At 52.6% G+C, this 20,427-nt stretch overlaps 1 protein-coding gene across 2 annotated transcripts; it reads right to left on the reverse strand.

Moving 5' to 3' along the window:
- Window positions 1-270: 270 nt before the first annotated feature.
- On the reverse strand, window positions 271-20,378 carry CEP41 (centrosomal protein 41). Of its 2 annotated transcripts, XM_071550125.1 has the most exons (12): window positions 20,290-20,378; window positions 18,439-18,505; window positions 17,578-17,625; window positions 14,874-14,924; window positions 10,147-10,208; window positions 8,512-8,581; window positions 6,931-7,057; window positions 5,589-5,740; window positions 5,303-5,370; window positions 4,522-4,636; window positions 2,989-3,204; window positions 271-2,276 (listed from the first exon to the last, which is right to left on the reverse strand). In XM_071550125.1, exons 1-12 carry the CDS (start codon window positions 20,311-20,313, stop codon window positions 2,149-2,151), a joined length of 1,128 nt encoding a protein of 375 aa, XP_071406226.1. In that variant the 5' UTR covers window positions 20,314-20,378; the 3' UTR covers window positions 271-2,148. The 2 variants fall into 2 exon arrangements, with proteins under 2 accessions (XP_071406226.1, XP_071406227.1); XM_071550126.1 differs by lacking the exon at window positions 14,874-14,924.
- Between the last annotated feature and the right edge of the window lie 49 nt (window positions 20,379-20,427).

Consider the following 20,427-nt stretch of genomic DNA (forward strand, 5'->3'; position numbering starts at 1 on the left):
CAAGGCCAGGCTGGAGCACCTGGGACAGTGGGAGGGGTTGGGGGTGGAACTGGATGGGCTTTAAGACCCTTCCCACCCAAACCATTCCATGGTCACTCCTCACCCCCCCAAGGAAGGGAAGTCCAGCCCCTGCCCCCTCCCACCTTCTCTCTGTAGCTCTCAAAGCCCAAACTGGTAAAAAAACCCAACAGAAAACACCCCAAACTCCCCCCAAAAAACTCAACCTTCCCCTGAATTTGCATTTAATTAAATCAAACAATTAAGCCTCTCAGCATTTACAGAGTTTGACTCTCCCCAAACAGCACCAAGCCAAGAGTCCAAACACCCAAATCCATCAAGACAGGGGAAAGTCCATCCAGTCCTGCGTTTGGAGGGTCTCAAACAGCTCAGACCAGTTTTGTCCATTCCACAGAACATTTTCCTGCAGGATTTCCAGGGATTCTGGATCTGTCTCCAAGATTTCAGCCAACACAGTGACAATTCCCAGAGCTCAGGGAGGTGACAAAGCTGCTCCCACAGCAGCAGGACCCTCTGGGCTGGACCAGCCAGTAAATCCTGGAATCCTTAGGGTTGGAAAAGACTCCAAGCCCATGGAGTCCAACCATCCCCAGCACTGCCAAGGCCACACTGACCATGTCCCCAAGTGCCACATCCACAGGGATTTGAAATCCCCCCAGGGATGGGAACTCCACCCCTGCCCTGATCACCTTTTCCCAGATATCCCACCCAAACCTCTCCTGGCACAGCCTGAGGCTGTTTGTTCTTGTCCTGTGGCTCCCCTGGATCTCCCCTTCCCTTGGCACATCCAGCTCCATAGAGAGGTGGGATCATTTTCCTGGATTAGGCAGGAGATTTATTCCATGTTTTCCACAACAACATAAACTGCAGCTGCTGCACAAGTTGGATTCCAATTTTTCCAAAGCTAAAGAGGATCACCAAATTCCTTTGAAAGCCTCATTTAGTTTTATTTATTATATTCTTCTTTTCCCTATGGATGATCCTGACCCAGGATCTCCTTCCTCTTTCCTGGAGACTCCTGAGGTTATGGCTCTTCCCAGACTGAAACTGCCAGTCCTGGAACCAGCACTGTCTGAGTTCAGACTCAGACACACCAAACACCACAAATGTGCTCAGAGTTTTCAGCTTCCAAACTGGGAATTATGGCAAACTTCCCTCACTTTGCCCTTTCACCAGAATTATCCCAAAATCCCCACTGAATTTTGGGGGGGATTGAACTTTGGCTGCTTCAAAAAGGAGGAGAAAAAGCACTGAAATCCAAAAATTCCCACAAAACCCCCACAAGACTGTGGTAACCAAAGCTGGACCAGGCTCAGCAAGGCTCTAAGTAGAGACTAAAGAGCAGATCCTTCCTAACTCTCACTCAGGCAGCTCTGCTTTGTCTCCAGGGAAAACCAGACCATTCCCAGCTCCCCCAGGAGCACCAAATTTGAGGAAAACTGCTCATTATTTTCCAGGAAACCCTCACCAGGCTCAGTTCCACATTCCAGGTCCCTGCTGGGTTTTAGGGATCCTGGTGAAGCAGCAGCAGAAAATTCCCCTTGAGCCACCAGAAGCTCCTAACAAAACCTCTGGGAAAGGCATAACTGGGGATAAATTCCCAGAAAAAAAGCTGTTCCAAGTGTCCATGAGCAAACCCAACCACCAGGCCCCGGCATCACATTGGGCTCATTTCCAAAAACACCTTTATTATTATAAATACTTCTGTTCATTATCATAATTTAAATAAAATACCCCTCCCCAAAAGCCCCTTTTGGAGGATCTTCTCTCCATTTTGGCAACTCTGAGTGTCTTTGTCTTTGCTGAAACACCCAAGTTGGTGCTCCCAGGAGTGTCCACAGGTGGCTCTGGGGCACTGGAATGTTCTGGATGCCAATCCCCTCAGCTGCACCAACAGCTTGGGAATGTTCTGGATGCCAATCCCCTCAGCTGCACCGACAGCTCTGTGGAAGTTGCTGCTGGGCACAGTTTCCCACCAGTTTGCTCCCTGCCCTGTGTGATGCCAGGGCAGAATTCCAGCTGCCCAGCCTTACCCACACTCCGGCTGCTCTTCCCTGCGTGTTCCTAAAGCACAAAGGGGCTGCACTGCTCAGCATTCCCAAACCTGGACACTCATTCCTTTATTCAGGATCACTTCCAGGGCCTGTGCTGGAGGCTGGGCCTGCTGAGGGAGCGGCTGCTCAGGGACCCCACGCTGGGCTGGCTCCTCACTGAGGCGGCCTTGGAATCCCGGCCCGGAACGCCACGGCTCAGGCGGCCTGGGGGGAGAAATCCCAGATCAGACACGGGCTGTGGCTGCCCCTGGATCCATCCCTGGCAGTGCCCAAGGTGGGCTGGATTGCCCAGAGAAGCTGTGCCTGCCCCTGGATCCATCCCTGGCAGTGTCCAAGGCCAGGCTGGAGCACCTGGGACAGTGGGAGGGGTTGGGGGTGGAACTGGATGGGCTTTAATGTCCCTCCAACCCAACCCATTCCAGCATTCCCATCAATCAGGAGATTTTGGCTCCACCCTTGGTGCTTCCAGGTCTCTCTGCAGCTGAACCATTCCCAGCCAAGGGAATTGCTGCATCCAGGAGGGCAAGCAGAGCTGAGGATGCTCCTGGCACAGGCAGTGCCCAATTGCTGTGTCCAGTGGGGCCCCAGAGTGCTGAGAGCCCCTGGCAGGGCCTGAAGGGGCTCCAGGAGAGCTGGGGAGGGACTGGGGCCAAGGCCTGGAGGGGCAGGACACAGGGAATGGTTCCCAGTGCCAGAGGGCAGGGCTGGGGGGGCTGTTGGGAAGGGATTGGTGGGTGGGAGGGTGGGCAGGGGCTGGGCTGGATTTCCCAGAGAAGCTGTGGCTGCCCCTGGATCCATCCCTGGCAGTGTCCAAGGCCAGGCTGGAGCACCTGGGACAGTGGGAGGGGTTGGGGTGGAACTGGATGGTCCTAAATGTCCCTTCCCACCCAAACCATTCCATGATGAGTCCTCTTACTGGCAGTGTCCAAAGGAATGTGCTCCTCATCCAGGTAATACTTCAGCTTCTGGAGATCATCTGCAGAGAACCTCCATTTGTTCTCAGCACGGGCAGGGGGCACTCTGGGAGAGGTTTTCCTTCGGGCAGAGCCCGGGGCAGGGGGCACCTGGCAGGACAGTGGGAGTGTGCCAGTGACCAGCCCCTCCGGGATCTTCTGTGCCAGCACCTTCAGGCCTGAGGGACACAGAGCCAGGTTATCCAGCTGGGGGGGGATCCAGGGTTTCACCAGGCACTGGGACACGGAGTGGGGATGAACAGCCAAAAGGTCTGGGTGGAACAAAGAGGGCAGCAGGGCAGGGATGGGGGGATTGTGCCACTCTGCCCCCTCAGTGAGACCCCAAACCCTGCAGAGCTGCCCCAGCCCTGGGAACAACAGCAGGAGCTGGTGGAGCTGCTGGAGGAGCCCAGAGGAGGCCCCAGAGCTGCTCCAGGGCTGGATCCCTCTGCTCTGGAGCCAGGCTGGGAGAGCTGGAGGGGTCACCTGGAGAAGAGAAGGGTCCAGGGACAGCTGAGAGCCCCTGGCAGGGCCTGAAGGGGCTCCAGGAGAGCTGGGGAGGGACTGGGGCCAAGGCCTGGAGGGGCAGGACACAGGGAATGGCTTCCCAGTGCCAGAGGGCAGGGCTGGGGGGGGCTGTTGGGAAGGGATTGGTGGGTGGGAGGGTGGGCAGGGGCTGGGCTGGATTTCCCAGAGAAGCTGTGGCTGCCCCTGGATCCATCCCTGACAGTGTCCAAGGCCAGGCTGGAGCACCTGGGACAGTGGGAGGGGTTGGGGTTGGAACTGGATGGGCTTTAATGTCCCTCCAACCCAAACCATCCTGGGATTCCATGATCCAACTTTTTCCAACCTGCAGCTCACAACTCTCTGCTCTCTGTTTCCCCAAGTGGTCTTAGGGGGCTCTGTCCACCCCCGGGGAGCCTCAGGGGGCTCTGCCTACCCCAGATCATTTTGGGGAGCTCTTCCCACCCCCAGGAGTTCTCAGGGGGCTCCTCCCACCCCCGGGACAGCTCGGGCGGGGGCTCCTCCCACCCCCGGGACAGCTCGGGCGGGGGCTCCTCCCACCCCCGGGACAGCTCGGGCGGGGGCTCCTCCCACCCCCGGGACAGCTCGGGCGGGGGCTCCTCCCACCCCCGGGACAGCTCGGGCGGGGGCTCCTCCCACCCCCGGGACAGCTCGGGCGGGGGCTCCTCCCACCCCCGGGACAGCTCGGGCGGGGGCTCCTCCCACCCCCGGGACAGCTCGGGCGGGGGCTCCTCCCACCCCCAGGAGAGCTCGGGCGGGGGGCTCCTCCCACCCCCAGGAGAGCTCGGGCGGGGGCTCCTCCCACCCCCAGGACAGCTCGGGCGGGGGCTCCTCCCACCCCCAGGACAGCTCGGGCGGGGGCTCCTCCCACCCCCAGGACAGCTCGGGCGGGGGCTCCTCCCACCCCCAGGACAGCTCGGGGGGGGGGGGAGCTCCTCCCACCTCCCGGGGGTCTCTTTCCCCCCACTCACCCCCCGAGAGCATGAAGAGGTTCTCGAAGCCCCTCTCACACATGGTGGTGGCCGCCTGGCTCGCCAACCGCTCGTCGTTGTCGTACACGATGATGATCTTCCCGTGGGCGTTTTTCTGCCAGGGGGGATTGTTAAGGACTCATTGCTGGGCTTGGGGGAACAGGGACACATTTCAGGAAGGAAAAGAGACAAAAAGCTGGGACTGGGGGCTGAGGGACTCCATGGTTTGCACATAGCAGGCAGGAATTCCTCCTCCATCATTCCTTCCCTGCTCAATTCCCAGCGGCTGAGGCTCGTCAGACACAGGAAGGAGAATCCCCACTGGATTGGTCACTAACAGGGAATAACAAGAAGCACCTTTGTTTACAACCTCCCCTCAGAGTCAACAACCTGGGGATGATCAGCCTAATCCAAGCTCCTAATCCTCTTTCTGCCCTCAATCCCCCCCAGGGTGCTGAGAGGAAGCCAAAGGATTTGATGGATGTGTCCCAGCAGTGACAGGAGGGCAGTGCCCAGGGATGGCTCTGCCTTCCAGCAGCCAAAATCCCAGGAAATTCCCAATGCAGCTCCCACTGGAGCCAAGAAGAGCCTTGAGGAATCAGGATCCAGCACCTGAGGGTGGCAGGGGAGCTGCCCCAGGTAATCCCAAAGAGGGCAAAGGATCTCCTGTCACGTTCCTTGAGATCCCCATTTTTCCTGGATAAGATCCAACTGCTTTGGGAACCCCTCCCCAGCGTGCCCCCATTTTTTCCTGTGCCAGCCCTTTCCATGTAAAGGATACATATTCCAGAATACTGTTTGTATATGGATTCATGGTTCTGGACAGTGTGGCAATAGGGTAGGAATAAGCTGCAGGAGAGGAAAAAAAGAGGGAAAAGTCATCCAGTGGCTGAACACCAAGAGCTTGGGATACAACAGGGATTTAATGGAGTTCAACAGCCTGAAAACCCAGGGAATAAGGGACTGACATCAGCTCAGCCCTTCTCCAGGAGGGAGGGCTGAGTGGTGGGGACACTCCATGAAGTGCCCCCTGGGGGGCAGAGCTGGCACTGTGGGCACTCACTCACCCCCCACGATGTGGCACTGCTCGTAGGCGTCCCTGTCCCGCACGTCCAGCAGCAGGAAGGGGCAGTCTGGGTAGGGCAGGTCCTTGGCTGGGCTGTCCTCCTTCTTGGGAGAGTCCTTCTCAATGTCCATCTCTCCCACCCCACTGATCACACTGCAGAGGGGAGGGCAGGGGCAGCTCAGGGGGCAGCTCTCACCCTGGTGTCTCTCCAGCAGCTCTGGGGGCTGGGCAAGAGCTGGGACAAAGCACCATCCTGGTACCCCTGAGCTTCCCCAGGGACATGGAGGGTGGGAATGGGACTCAGTCACAGCATCCCAGGGTGGTCTGGGTGGGAAGGGACTTAAAAGCCCATCCCATTCCAACCCCAACCCCTCCCACTGTGCCAGGTGCTCCAGCCTGGCCTTGGACACTGCCAGGGATGGATCCAGGGGCAGCCACAGCTTCTCTGGGAAATCCAGCCCAGCCCCTGCCCACCCTCCCACCCACCAAGCCCTTCCCAATATCCCATCTATCCCTGCCCTCTGGCACTGGGAAGCCATTCCCTGTGTCCTGGCCCTCCAGGCCTTGGCCCCAGTCCCTCCCCAGCTCTCCTGGAGCCCCTTCAGGCCCTGCCAGGGGCTCTCAGCACTCTGGGGCCCCACTGGACACAGCAATTGGGCACTGCCTGTGCCAGGAGCATCCTCAGCTCTGCTTGCCCTCCTGGATGCAGCAATTCCCTTGGCTGGGAATGGTTCAGCTGCAGAGAGACCTGGAAGCACCAAGGATGGAGCCAAAATCTCCTGATTGATGGGAATGCTGGAATGGGTTGGGTTGGAAGGGACTTAAAGTCCATCCAGTTCCAACCCCAACCCCTCCCACTGTCCCAGGTGCTCCAGCCTGGCCTTGGACACTGCCAGGGATGGATCCAGGGGCAGCCACAGCTTCTCTGGGAAATCCAGCCCAGCCCCTGCCCACCCTCCCAGCCACCAATCCCTTCCCAAAATCCCATCTAACCCCACCCTGTGGCAGTGGGAAGCCATTCCCTGTGTCCTTATCCCTGTCAGGAGATCCCCATAAATCAGGAAGGCCCAGCACTGAGCTCACCAGAGCACTGAGTGACAACCCAACCCAAACGCTGGAATGTGGCCCCTGGATGGAATCCCACCATGATGTCCCCTCACCACCCACTCACACCATCACCACTGACAGCAGTGCTGGATCCCACCCTCATTCCAGACCCATCCCAACAGGAGAACATGGCAGAGCAGTCTCCTCTCCTACAGACACAGCCCAAAGCCCCTCAGGAGCCACAAGAAGGGCTGGGTGAGTGTCCCCTGTGCCCAGCTGGGTGTCCCTGAAGTCACCTCTGCAGAGTGGAGCGCTGGGCCTCGCCAGCCCCGGTGTTGTTGATGAAGAGCACTGGGGTTGGGGTCTCCTGGGGGCTTCCTGTGCCATCTGTGCCCTCAGCATCCTGCCCTGGAGCAGCAGCACCTGGGGAAGAGCAGGGCACAAGCAGTTAAAGGGTGCAAGGAGCAAACAAGCAGGTTTGGAGTCCAGTTTCTATTCTTGGGCTGAAGTGTGACAGCCTTGGCCTCATCCTCTTATGGGGATCACCCACCCAGAGCCTCCTGCTCTGCTAATAAAGAGCCAGGTGATTTCTGAGGGCTGGAGATCACAATAAAATACAATTATACTGATTTAGCCCAACAGAGCTGGCAGCACTTTTTGCCCTTTGGAATCATGGAATGGGTTGGGTTGGAAAAGACCTCTGAGATCAGGAAGACCACCCCTTGATTCAACCCCACTGTGATCACCAGCCCAGGGCACAGAGTGCCCTGGGCTGGTGATCACAGTAGGGTTGGATCAAGATGTGGATTCTCCCTCAGTGCCACATCCATAGAATGGATTGGGTTGGAAAAGCCCTCTGAGATCATCAAGTCCAACCCTTGGTCCAACTCCAGTCCCGTTACCAGATCATGGCACTCAGTGCCACGGCCAAGCTCAGCTGAAAACCCTCCAGGGATGGGGAATCCACCCCCTCTCTGGGCAGCCCATTCCAATCCCTGAGCACTCTCTCTGCAAAGAATTTCTCTCTGCTCTCCAACTTCAATTTCCCCTGGCAGAGCTTGAGCCCATCGTGCCCCCTTGTCCTATTGCTGAGTGCCTGGGAGAAGAGACCAACCCCCACCTGGCCACAACTTCCCTTCAGGGAGTTCCAGACAGTGCTGAGGTCACCTCTGAGCCTCCTCTTCTCCAGGCTGAACACCCCCAGCTCCCTCAGCCTCTCCCCACAGCACTTGTGCTCCAGTCCCTTCTCCAGCCTCGCTGCTCTTCTCAGTTGGGTTGGAAGAGATCTCCAGGATCAGCAAGTCCAACCCTTGATCCAACCACTCTGTGCCCACTCTGTGCCCTGGGCTGGTGATCACAGTGGGGTTGGATCAAGATGTGGATTCTCCCTCAGTGCCACATCCATAGAATGGATTGGGTTGGAAAAGACCTCTGAGATCATCGAGTCCAACCCTTGGTCCAACTCCAGTCCCTTTACCAGATCATGGCACTCAGTGCCACGGCCAAGCTCAGCTGAAAACCCTCCAGGGATGGGGAATCCACCCCCTCTCTGGGCAGCCCATTCCAATCCCTGAGCACTCTCTCTGCAAAGAATTTCCTCCTGCTCTCCAACTTCAATTTCCCCTGGCAGAGCTTGAGCCCATCGTGCCCCCTTGTCCTATTGCTGAGTGCCTGGGAGAAGAGACCAACCCCCAGCTGGCCAGAACTTCCCTTCAGGCAGTTCCAGACAGTGCTGAGGTCACCTCTGAGCCTCCTCTTCTCCTCTTTGCTTCTCTAGGGGTGCCCAGGTGGGCAGGACAGGGCCCAGCTGAGGCCTTGGGGACGTGCCAGCCCTGCCCTGTGCCCCATCCCGGTGCCCACAGCAGAGCTGGCATTACCTTCCAGCTTGTGCAGCTCCTCAGGTGTCACTTCTAAGGTTTCACTGGAGAGAGAGGCCACCTGCAGGACCTGCAGGACACACAGCAAGGGCACCTTCAGCCCCAGGCATCTCAGAGGCAGCAGGAAAAACCAGCCCCAAGCCAAGGCTTGGCCTTTACAACCCCCAGGGACAAAGATTTGGGTCTTCACCACCCCCAGGGACAAAGATTTGGGTCTTCCCAACCCCCAGGGACAAAGATTTGGGTCTTCACCACCCCCAGGGACAAAGATTTGGGTCTTCCCAACCCCCAGGGACAAAGATTTGGGTCTTCCCAACCCCCAGGGACAAAGATTTGGGTCTTCCCAACCCCCAGGGACAAAGATTTGGGTCTGCACAACCCTCAGGGACAAAGATTTGGGTCTTCCCAAGCCCCAGGGACAAAGATTTGGGTCTTCACCACCCCCAGGGACAAAGATTTGGGTCTTTACAATCCCCAGGAACAAAGATTTGGGTCTTCCCAATCCCCAGGAACAAAGATTTGGGTCTTCCCAACCCCCAGGAACAAAGATTTGGGTCTTCACCACCCCCAGGAACAAAGATTTGGGTCTTTACAACCCCCAGGGACAAAGATTTGGGTCTTCCCAAGCCCCAGGGACAAAGATTTGGGTCTTCCCAAGCCCCAGGGACAAAGATTTGGGTCTTCCCAAGCCCCAGGGACAAAGATTTGGGTCTTCCCAAGCCCCAGGGACAGATTTGGGTTTGCACCACCCCCAGGAACAAAGATTTGGGTTTGCACAACCCCCAGGGACAAAGATTTGGGTCTTCACAACCCCCAGGGACAAAGATTTGGGTCTTCCCAACCCCCAGGGACACAGATTTGGGTCTGCACAAGCCCCAGGGACAAAGATTTGGGTTTGCACAACCCCCAGGGACAAAGATTTGGGTCTTCACAACCCCCAGGGACAAAGATTTGGGTTTGCACAACCCCCAGGGACAAAGATTTGGGTCTTCACAACCCCCAGGGACAAAGATTTGGGTTTGCACAACCCCCAGGGACAAAGATTTGGGTCTTCACAACCCCCAGGGACAAAGATTTGGGTTTGCACAACCCCCAGGGACAAAGATTTGGGTCTTCACAACCCCCAGGGACAAAGATTTGGGTCTTCACAACCCCCAGGGACAAAGATTTGGGTCTTCACAACCCCCAGGGACAAAGATTTGGGTCTTCACCACCCCCAGGGACAAAGATTTGGGTTTGCACCACCTCCAGGAACAAAGATTTGGGTCTTCACCACCCCCAGGGACAAAGATTTGGGTTTGCACAACCCCCAGGGACAAAGATTTGGGTCTTCACAACCCCCAGGGACAAAGATTTGGGTCTTCACCACCCCCAGGGACAAAGATTTGGGTTTGTACAACCCTCCTCCTTCAACAGCCCCAAATTTCCACCTCCCTTTTCCCTCTCTCCTCAGAGCACAGCTGGGTTTTTTTTTTGTTTTTTTTTCTACTTTTCTTGAACCAGCACCACCCATTTTTATTTCCTGACCAATTTTCCCAATTTTTTCATACTCTGATCCATTGCTTTTAATTCCAACAATCCCCAGAAAGCCCTGGAATCACAACCTAAAGAGGCCAGAGAGGGATCTGTACATACCAGCTGGGCAAAGGTTGTCACCTTCAGCCTCTTGAACAGCTCATCCTTTTTGTACCTGTAATCTGCAAACAGAACACGAGAGCACAGGTGAGTTCCCAGTCCCAGCTCTGGTAGATCCCAGTAGGGAATGGGCTCAGTCCCAGCTTTGGAAAATCCCAGCAGGGAATGGGCTCAGTCCCAGCTCTGATAAATCCCAGCAGGGAATGGGCTCAGTCCCAGCTTTGGTAGATCCCAGTAGGGAATGGGCTCAGTCCCAGCTCTGATAAATCCCAGTAGGGAATGGGCTCAGTCCCAGCTCTGGTAGATCCCAGTAGGGAATGGGCTCAGTCCCAGCTCTGGTAGATCCCAGTAGGGAATGGGCTCAGTCCCAGCTTTGGTAGATCCCAGGGAGGGAAGGGCTCAGTCCCAGCTCTGATAAATCCCAGTAGGGAATGGGCTCAGTCCCAGTTTGGTAGATCCCAGTAGGGAATGGGCTCAGTCTCAGCTCTGATAAATCCCAGTAGGGAATGGGCTCAGTCCCAGTTTGGTAGATCCCAGTAGGGAATGGGCTCAGTCCCAGCTCTGGTAGATCCCAGTAGGGAATGGGCTCAGTCCCAGCTCTGGTAGATCCCAGTAGGGAATGGGCTCAGTCCCAGCTCTGGTAGATCCCAGTAGGGAATGGGCTCAGTCCCAGCTTTGGTAGATCCCAGCAGGGAATGGGCTCAGTCCCAGCTCTGGTAGATCCCAGTAGGGAATGGGCTCAGTCCCAGCTTTGGAAAATCCCAGTAGGGAATGGGCTCAGTCCCAGCTTTGGAAAATCCCAGTAGGGAATGGGCTCAGTCCCAGCTCTGGTAAATCCCAGTAGGGAATGGGCTCAGTCCCAGCTCTGGTAGATCCCAGTAGGGAATGGGCTCAGTCCCAGCTTTGGTAGATCCCAGCAGGGAATGGGCTCAGTCCCAGCTGTGGTAGATCCCAGTAGGGAATGGGCTCAGTCCCAGCTTTGGTAGATCCCAGTAGGGAATGGGCTCAGTCCCAGCTTTGGTAGATCCCAGTAGGGAATGGGCTCAGTCCCAGCTTTTCCCAGAGCCTCCTGGCCCAGCAGGGCCTCAGGGCACTGGGGGGGGGGCTGAGGGTTGGGGGAATGCCCGTTGGAAAGAGAGGGTCTAATTAATGCCAGTTGCAAAGAGAGGTTCTAATTAATACCAGTTGCAAAGAGAGGTTCTAATTAATACCAGTTGCAAAGAGACCTTCTAACTAATACCAGTTGCAAAGAGAGGTTCTAATTAATACCAGTTGCAAAGAGAGGTTCTAATTAATACCAGTTGCAAAGAGAGGTTTTAATTAATATCAGTTTTAGAGAGGTTTTAATTAACACCAGTTATAATGAGAGATTTTAATTAACACCAGATATAAAGAGAGGTTTTAATTAACACTAGATATAAGGAGAGGTTTTAATTAACACTAGATATAAGGAGAGGCTTTAATTAACACCAGACATAACGAGAGGCTTTAATTAACACCAGACATAACGAGAGGCCCTTCCCAGACACGGCTCAGGGGAGGGGGCACATTCAGGTGCTTTCAGACTCCAACATGTGGAATTTGGTGTTTTTTCCATGGAAGCAGCTCAGGAATTCTCTCCCTTTCCTGTTGCTTTGGAGCCCACGGGGTCACAAAGCCCCTTAAACCCCAAGAGTCATTTCCCTGAGTGATTAATTAGTGCTAATTACAGCAGGGCCATTTCGAACACCAAGACAAACACGTTAACAAGTTTAACAATTAAACCATCTCATTTTTCATGTTTTACCTGACAATTAACCCCCAATTCCCAGGATTTGCCAGCAGGGATCTCTGAAGGGCTGGATAATGACACAAGAAACTGGACTAATTGGATCTTAAGGGATAATTGACACAAGAAACTGGACTAATTGGGTGTTAATCCTGCAGGCAAAGCTGGAGGGAGCGAGGAAACCCAGCAGAGATTCCCAGAGCTGAGGGAGGGGTGGAATTTTGATCCCATAGGGATCCTGGAGGAGCAGGAACAGCAGGGAGGGAGAAACTTCGTGGTGTGAAACCGAAGGAGGGTGGGAAGGAACAGCAGGAAGGGGAGCTGGGAAGCTCATCCTTTGGGAATGTGGTCAGGGAAACCCCTGGGCAGCTGCTCAGAGGGATCACAGGGATAACAAGGAGGATTTTGAGCAAATCCTCTTGGCTGAACAACCACAAATCCCCCCAGACCATCTGGAGGAGCTGAGGGAGGTCAGGGAGAAAGAAGGGGAAGGAATCCCAGCCTTGTTCCTGCAGCCACCAGGCACAGAATTCCCACAGGATGAGCCTTTGGAAGCCACAGAAGGATCTCTGGGGGTTGAGGTCTCTCCAGAATATTCAGAATTCCCAAATCCACTCAGCTGAACAACCACAAATCCCCCCAGACCATCTGCTCTCCTGGAGGAGCTGAGGGAAGGACTCCCAGCCCTGTTCCTGCAAGCAGCAGGCACAGAATTCCCACAGGATGAGCCTCTGGAAGCTACAGAAGGATCTCTGGGGGTTGAGGTCTCTCCCCAGAATATTCAGAATTCCCAACAACCACAAATCCCCCCAGACCATCTGGAGGAGCTGAGGGAGGGCAGGGAGAAAGAAGGGGAAGGGCTCCCAGTCCCGTCCCTGCAGCCACCAGGCACGGAATTCCCACAGGATGAGCCTTTGGAAGCCACAGAAGGATCTCTGGGGGTTGAGGTGTCTCCCCAGAATATTCAGAATTCCCAAATCCTCTTGGCTGAACAACCCAAACCATCTGGAGGAGCTGAGGGAGGGCAGGGAGAAGGAAGGGGAAGGAATCCCAGCCTTGTTCCTGCAGCCACCAGGCATGGAATTCCCACAGGATGAGCCTTTGGAAGCTACAGAAGGATCTCTGGGGGTTGAGGTGTCTCTCCAGAATTCCCAAATCCACTCAGCTGAACAACCACAAATCCCCCCAGACCATCTGCTCTCCTGGAGGAGCTGAGGGAAGGACTCCCAGCCCTGTTCCTGCAAGCACCAGGCACAGAATTCCCACAGGATGAGCCTCTGGAAGCCACTGAAGGATCTCTGGAGGTTGAGGTGTCCCCAGAATATTCAGAATTCCCAAATCCTCTTGGCTGAACAACCCAAACCATCTGGAGGAGCTGAGGCAGGGCAGGGAGAAAGAAGGGGAAGGACTCCCAGTCCCATTCCTGCAGGCACCAGGCATGGAATTCCCACAGAATGAGCCCCTGGAAGCTACAGAAGGATCTCTGGGGGTTGAGGTGTCTCCCCAGAATATTCAGAATTCCCAAATCCTCTTGGCTGAACAACCCAAACCATCTGGGGGAGCTGAGGGAGGGCAGGGAGAAGGAAGGGGAAGGACTCCCAGCCTTGTTCCTGCAGCCACCAGGCACAGAATTCCCACAGGATGAGCCCCTGGAAGTTACAGAAGGATCTCTGGGGGTTGAGGTCTCTCCCCAGCACACTCAGAATTCCCAAATCCAACATCATATCCTTCATAATTCCAAACAGGCTGCAAAACAAGGACATGCTTCTTATTCCCAACTTGTCCTGGGAAAAGGGAGCTCATCCAAAGCATCCCAGAGCACTGGGATGGGCACTGGGATGGGCTCTGGGACGAGCACTGGGGTGAGCACTGGGGTGGGCTCTCGGATGGGCACTGGGGTGGGCTCTGGGGTGAGCTCTGGGATGGACACTGGGATGGGCTCTGGGACGGGCACAGGGACGGGCTCTGGGACGAGCACAGGGACGGGCACTGGGACGGGCTCTGGGACGGGCTCTGGGGTGGGCACTGGGGTGGGCTCTGGGACGAGCTCTGGGACGGGCTCTGGGACGGGCACTGGGACGGGCACTGGGACGGGCACTGGGACGAGCTCTGGGACGAGCACTGGGACGGGCTCTGGGACGGGCTCTGGGACGGGCTCTGGGACGGGCACCGGGACGGGCACCGGGACGGGCTCTGGGACGGGCACCGGGACGGGCACTGGGACGGGCTCTGGGACGGGCACTGGGACGGGCACCGGGACGGGCACCGGGACGGGCACCGGGACGGGCTCTGGGACGGGCTCTGGGACGGGCTCTGGGACGGGCTCTGGGACGGGCACTGGGACGGGCTCTGGGACGGGCACTGGGGTGGGCACTGAGACGGGCTCTGGGATGGGCACTGGGGTGGGCTCTGGGACGGGCACTGGGGTGGGCTCTGGGACGGGCACAGGGACGGGCACAGGGACGGGCACAGGGACGGGCACAGGGATGAGCTCTGGGACGGGCACTGGGACGGGCACTGGGCATCCAAACCAGGGCAGGAGGGGAATAAACTGCATTTCAGGGTCAGTCCATTCCTGTGGTTCTGGTGAAACCCCCCTGGATTGAAGCCTCAGGCTGAGATCCTGATTCAATCCTGCCTTGGCTCAGGAAAACCCCAAGAATTCTCTCCCAATTATTTCCCATTTCTGCCCCACACAATCCCACAGGTAAAACTCCAAAAAAACCCTTCCAGTCCTGGAATAAACTCCATTTGCAGGACAAAGAGAAGCAGCAAAGCTGGGTGGGTAAAACCCCCCCAAAGAGAACTGTTGGAAGATGCAGCTCCTGGATGGTCCTTCCCACCTTAACAAGGATCATTTATTCCAGGAAAACCCTTTTTTTTTGCCTTTCCCACCCCAAAATGAACTCCCAGCAGAGCCAGAAGTGCTGCCTCCCACTCCAAGGGCAGCACCACATACCCGGGTCGGTCCTGGAAGATCCACTGGAGTTTTCTGACATGGTTTTCTTTCCTGTAATCCCAGGAAATTCCAGGCTGGGCTTTGGAGAGGAGGGAAGGCAGAGCCTGGCCTGGAATGGCTCGGGGTGGGTTTGATTGCCTGGGTTTAAAGCTCTCTCGGGTTACATAAGAGACAGAGAGGTGATTTAAATCCCAGCCCTCGGGTGTCTCAGGTATCCCTGGGGAGTCTCAGGTATCCCTGGGAACCCTCGGGAGTCTCAGGTATCCCTGGGAACCCTTGGAAAAGGTTCCCTGGAAGCACAAGGGCTCCTTTCAGCCCAGACAAAGCTCCTGTTGGGCCCCCTGGGGAACAAACCGACCCCTCGGAGGAGCATTCCCAGCACAAACAAGGGGGAGCCTCAGTTTGGGGGAGCCAAGAGGCTTTTCCCTTTGGATTCCTCCCTAAAAACCCGCAGTGTTTTCCCAACAAACAAAGGGAGCCCTTTCTGGAGCCTTTTCAAACCCTAATTAAGCCTCGGGGGTTTGTTTCACCACAATAAATGCAGCTTTTAAGAGCTCTCCTGGCTCTTTCCGTGGGAATAATTGAAGGAAAGAGCAGCTTTTAAAAGCCTTTGGGGGGAGTTCAACAAAAGGTTCGGGTGGGGAAGCGAAGGAAACAAAATAATTCAGGTTTTTCCCAGCCCCAAAATCTGTAAAAAAATCGGCGTTTCCTGCAGGTGGAATCAATGGAAACACAGAAATCATCCCGGGATTTTCCCTGTCTTGGGGTGTTCAGATGGAAAGTTCAATTATCTGAAGGTGAAAGAGCTCAAGTGGGGACCTAAAAAAGGAAATAAAGCCTCGGAATTGCAGCCTGAGCCTTCCCAGGTGGGAGGAGCAGGAAAGTCCCTGCCCGGGCTCAGAGAAGGAGCTGGAACATTCCCAGACCTTCCTGAAGGCACATCCCAGGAGAGGGCCAAGGAAAAGCCCCTGGGATTCACCCCCTGCCCCTCAGAGCTGCTGCAGTTGGGAAATCACCTGGTCTGAAACCATTTGGAGCTTATTTGGCTTGGAAAGGACCCAATTTCAGCCCATTTTCCTCTGAAATGACCCAATTTTAGTCCATTTTCCTCTGAAATATCCCAATTTTTTTCCCATTTTCCTTTGAAATATCCCAATTTCAGCCCATTTTGCTCAGAAATGACCCAATTTCAGCCCATTTTGCTCAGAAATGACCCAATTTCAGCCCATTTTGCTCAGAAATGACCCAATTTCAGCCCATTTTGCTCAGAAATGACCCAATTTTAGCCCATTCTGCTTTGAAATAATCCATTTTTTGCTTTGAAATAATCCATATTTTGCCCATTTTCCTTTGAAATATCCCAATTTTAGCCCATTTTGCTCTGAAATAACAAAATTTTGGCCCATTTTCCTCAGAAATAATAAAATTTTGGCCCATTTTCCTTTAAAATAACCCAATTTTTGCCCATTTTCCTTTAAAATGACCCAATTTCAGCCCATTTTCCTCTGAAATATCCCAATTTTAGCCCATTTGACTTTGAAATATCCCAATTTCAGCCCATTTTGCTTTGAAATAATCCATATTTTGCTTTGAAATAATCCATATTTTGCCCAGTTTTCTTTGAAATAACCAAATTTTATCCCATTTTCCTCTGAAATAACCCATTTTTTGCCCATTTTGCTCTGAAATGACCCAATTTTAGTCCATTTTGCTTTGAAATAATCCATTTTTTGCCCATTTTCCTTTGAAATAACCCAATTTTAGTCCATTTTGCTTTGAAATAATCCATATTTTGCTTTGAAATAATCCATATTTTGCCCATTTTGCTCTGAAATAACAAAATTTTGGCCCATTTGGCTTTGAAATATCCCAATTTTTTGCCCATTTTCCTCTGAAATAACCCAATTTCAGCCCATTTTGCTCTGAAATAATCCATATTTTGCTTTGAAATAATCCATTTTTTGCCCAGTTTTCTTTGAAATAACCAAATTTTATCCCATTTTCCTCTGAAATAACCCAATTTCAGCCCATTTTCCTTTGAAATATCCCAATTTTTTGCCCATTTGGCTTTGAAATAACCCAATTTTAGTCCATTTTGCTTTGAAATAATCCATTTTTAGCCCATTTTGCTCTGAAATAACAAAATTTTGGCCCATTTTCCTCAGAAATAATAAAATTTTGGCCCATTTTGCTTCAAAATAACCCCATTTCAGCCCATTTTGCTTTGAAATGACCCAATTTTTGCCCATTTTCCTTTAAAATGACCCAATTTTTGCCCATTTTCCTTTAAAATGACCCAATTTTTGCCCATTTTCCTTTAAAATGACCCAATTTCAGCCCATTTTCCTTTAAAATAACCCAATTTCAGCCCATTTTCCTTTAAAATAACCCAATTTCAGCCCATTTTCCTTTAAAATAACCCAATTTTAGCCCATTTTCCTTTAAAATATCCCAATTTCAGCCCATTTTCTTTTAAAATATCCCAATTTCAGCCCATTTTCCTTTAAAATAACCAAATTTTTGCCCATTTTCCTTTAAAATATCCCAATTTCAGCCCATTTTGCTCTGAAATAACCCAATTTCAGCCCATTTTCCTTTGAAATGACCCAATTTCAGCCCATTTTCCTTTAAAATAACCCAATTTCAGCCCATTTTCCTTTAAAATGACCCAATTTCAGCCCATTTTTCCCCTCCCCAGACTCACTTCTCTTGATCTCCTCCAACTTCTCCATATATTTTGACAAACTGTTTCCTGTAACACACAAAAAAAATCAGTTTATTTATTCACAATTATTTATTTATTAGAGGGGTTTTTTTCCAGGCCTGTTAAGGCTGAAATTTTAATTTTTTTTTTTTTAAGGAAACAATTTTATTGTAGATTTTCTTTCACCACGACAAGAAAAGGGACAAACCCAGCAGGATTTTCCTCTTCTCCCAAGAGAAAAAAAAATTCCAAGGATTTTTCTGCCTTTTCCCCAACACTTTGGGGAGGAGAATTAAACCAGGATAAAAATCAGCTGAATTAACACCAAAAAGAGACACCCCCCAGATCATTATTTTGGTTCAAACCCTTGGGAAAATCCAAGAAAAATCCACCACGGGGCAGGAATTCCAAGAGCAGGAATTTCCATGGGAATCACCACAACAGAGCCTGGAGCAATTTAAACTCTTATTTAGAACTATTTAAAGCTTTGGTTAAACCTCCAAATCTTCTTTATAAAGGGAGAAGAATAAAAACAAACCAGTTCTGACACTCCAAATTCAACATTTAATCTCAATTTCCACCGTGGTGTGTGAAAGTAAATAAATAAAAGACATAAAACACACAAAAATTGAAATGATTTTGCAGGTTTGGGGCTTGTTTAAGATTCAGCTTGAGGAGAAGATCAGAAAAGAGGGGAATTTTTATGGAATTTTTATTGTTATTCCCAGTCCCGGCTGTGCAGGTGGTTGGGGTGAATCAGCTGAGGGCAGAGGGAGGTGAGGGTAATTAGGGCGGTAATTAGGGCGGTAATTAGGGCGGTAATTAGGGCGGTAATCACCCCGTGTGTGGCTGGTCACTCACCCGTGTCCAGGCGTGTTTTGATGTGCTGATATTTGGGGTTCTGGGGGATGCGACGGGTCAAATATTGCTGAAAAACCAGCGGGGAAATGAAGGTTCGACCCAAAGAGGGAGAGAAAGGGAAAAAAAACCAGAATAAAAACGTGATTTGGAGGAGTTGGAAAGGCAGGAAAGCCCCAAGCCCCTCCCGGGGATTAAATCCCGCTGGTTGAAAGCCCGAGAAAAGGAATTTCTTTTCTTTTTTCATCAATTAAATGAGAATTTCTCCCCTTTTTCATCATATAAATGAGAATTTCTTTCCTCTTTTCAGCACTCAAAGGGGGATTTCTCCCTTTTTTCATCAATTAAATGAGAATTTCTCCCTTTTTTCATCAATTAAATGAGAATTTCTCCCATTTTTCATCAATTAAATGAGAATTTCTCCCGTTTTTCATCAATTAAATGAGAATTTCTCCCTTTTTTCATCACTCAAAGGGGAATTTCTTTTCTTTTTTCATCAATTAAATGAGAATTTCTCCCTTTTTTCATCAATTAAATGAGAATTTCTCCCTTTTTTCATCAATTAAATGAGAATTTCTCCCTTTTTTCATCAATTAAATGAGAATTTCTCCCATTTTTCATCACTCAAAGGGGAATTTCTCCCGTTTTTCATCACTCAAAGGGGAATTTCTTTCCTCTTTTCATCAATTAAATGAGAATTTCTCCCATTTTCCTTCACTCAAAGGGGAATTTCTCCCTTTTTTCATCACTCAAAGGAGAATTTCTCCCTTTTTCCATCAATTAAATGAGAATTTCTCCCATTTTTCATCACTCAAAGGGGAATTTCTCCCGTTTTTCATCACTCAAAGGGGAATTTCTCCCGTTTTTCATCACTCAAAGGGGAATTTCTTTCCTCTTTTCATCAATTAAATGAGAATTTCTCCCATTTTCCTTCACTCAAAGGAGAATTTCTCCCTTTTTTCATCAATTAAATGAGAATTTATCCCATTTTTTATCTCTCAAAGGAGAATTTCTCTCATCTTTCCATCACTAAAAGAAGATTTTGCCCCCACTTTCTCACCACTAAAAGGAGAATTTTCCCCACATTTTCTGGCCACTAAAGGGAGAATTTCCCCTCATTTTCTCACCATTAAAAGGAGAATTCCCCTCCCCCCCCCCCCCCCCCCGTTTCCTCACCCCAAAATCAGAATTCCCCCTCATTTTCTCGCCACTAAAAGGAGAATTTCCCCTCATTTTCCCTCTACTAAAATCAGAATTTCCCCTCATTTTCTCGCCACTAAAAGGAGAATTTCTCCCCGTTCCCCCGCCCGGTTCCAGGCCCCGTAAGAACCTGCCCCGCACCCGAACCCCGCGGTGCCCAAACCCACCGACGGGGCCGCTCCTTCCCCCCAAACCCCCCTGAGAGTCCCCCATGGCCTCTCCTTTATCCCAAACCCACCTGAGAGTCCCCCATGGCCGCTCCTTTACCCCCAAACCCACCTGGGGGGTCCCCGTGGCCGCTCCTTTACCCCCAAACCCCCCTGAGAGTCCCCCACGGCCTTTCCTTTACCCCCAAACCCACCTGGGGGGTCCCCATGGCCTTTCCTTTACCCCCAAACCCCCCTGAGAGTCCCCCATGGCCTCTCCTTTATCCCAAACCCACCTGAGAGTCCCCCATGGCCGCTCCTTTACCCCCAAACCCACCTGCGGGTTCCCCATGGCCTCTCCTTTATCCCAAACCCACCTGAGAGTCCCCCATGGCCGCTCCTTTAACCCCAAACCCACCTGCGGGTTCCCGAGGGCCGCCATGGCCTCTCCTTTATCCCAAACCCACCTGCGGGCCCCCCATGGCCGTCCCTTTACCCCCAAACCCACCTGCGGGTTCCCGAGGGCCGCCATGGCCGCTCCGCTCCCTCACGGCTCCCTCACAACCTTCCCTCGCTCCCGCCGCTCGCGCCTCGCAACAACGCTCGCTCTGATTGGCCGCCCGCCGCGGCGTTAACCAATCAGAAA

This window comes from Pithys albifrons, chromosome 3, assembly GCF_047495875.1.
Source record: "Pithys albifrons albifrons isolate INPA30051 chromosome 3, PitAlb_v1, whole genome shotgun sequence".
Classification (NCBI taxonomy): Eukaryota; Metazoa; Chordata; class Aves; order Passeriformes; family Thamnophilidae; genus Pithys; species Pithys albifrons.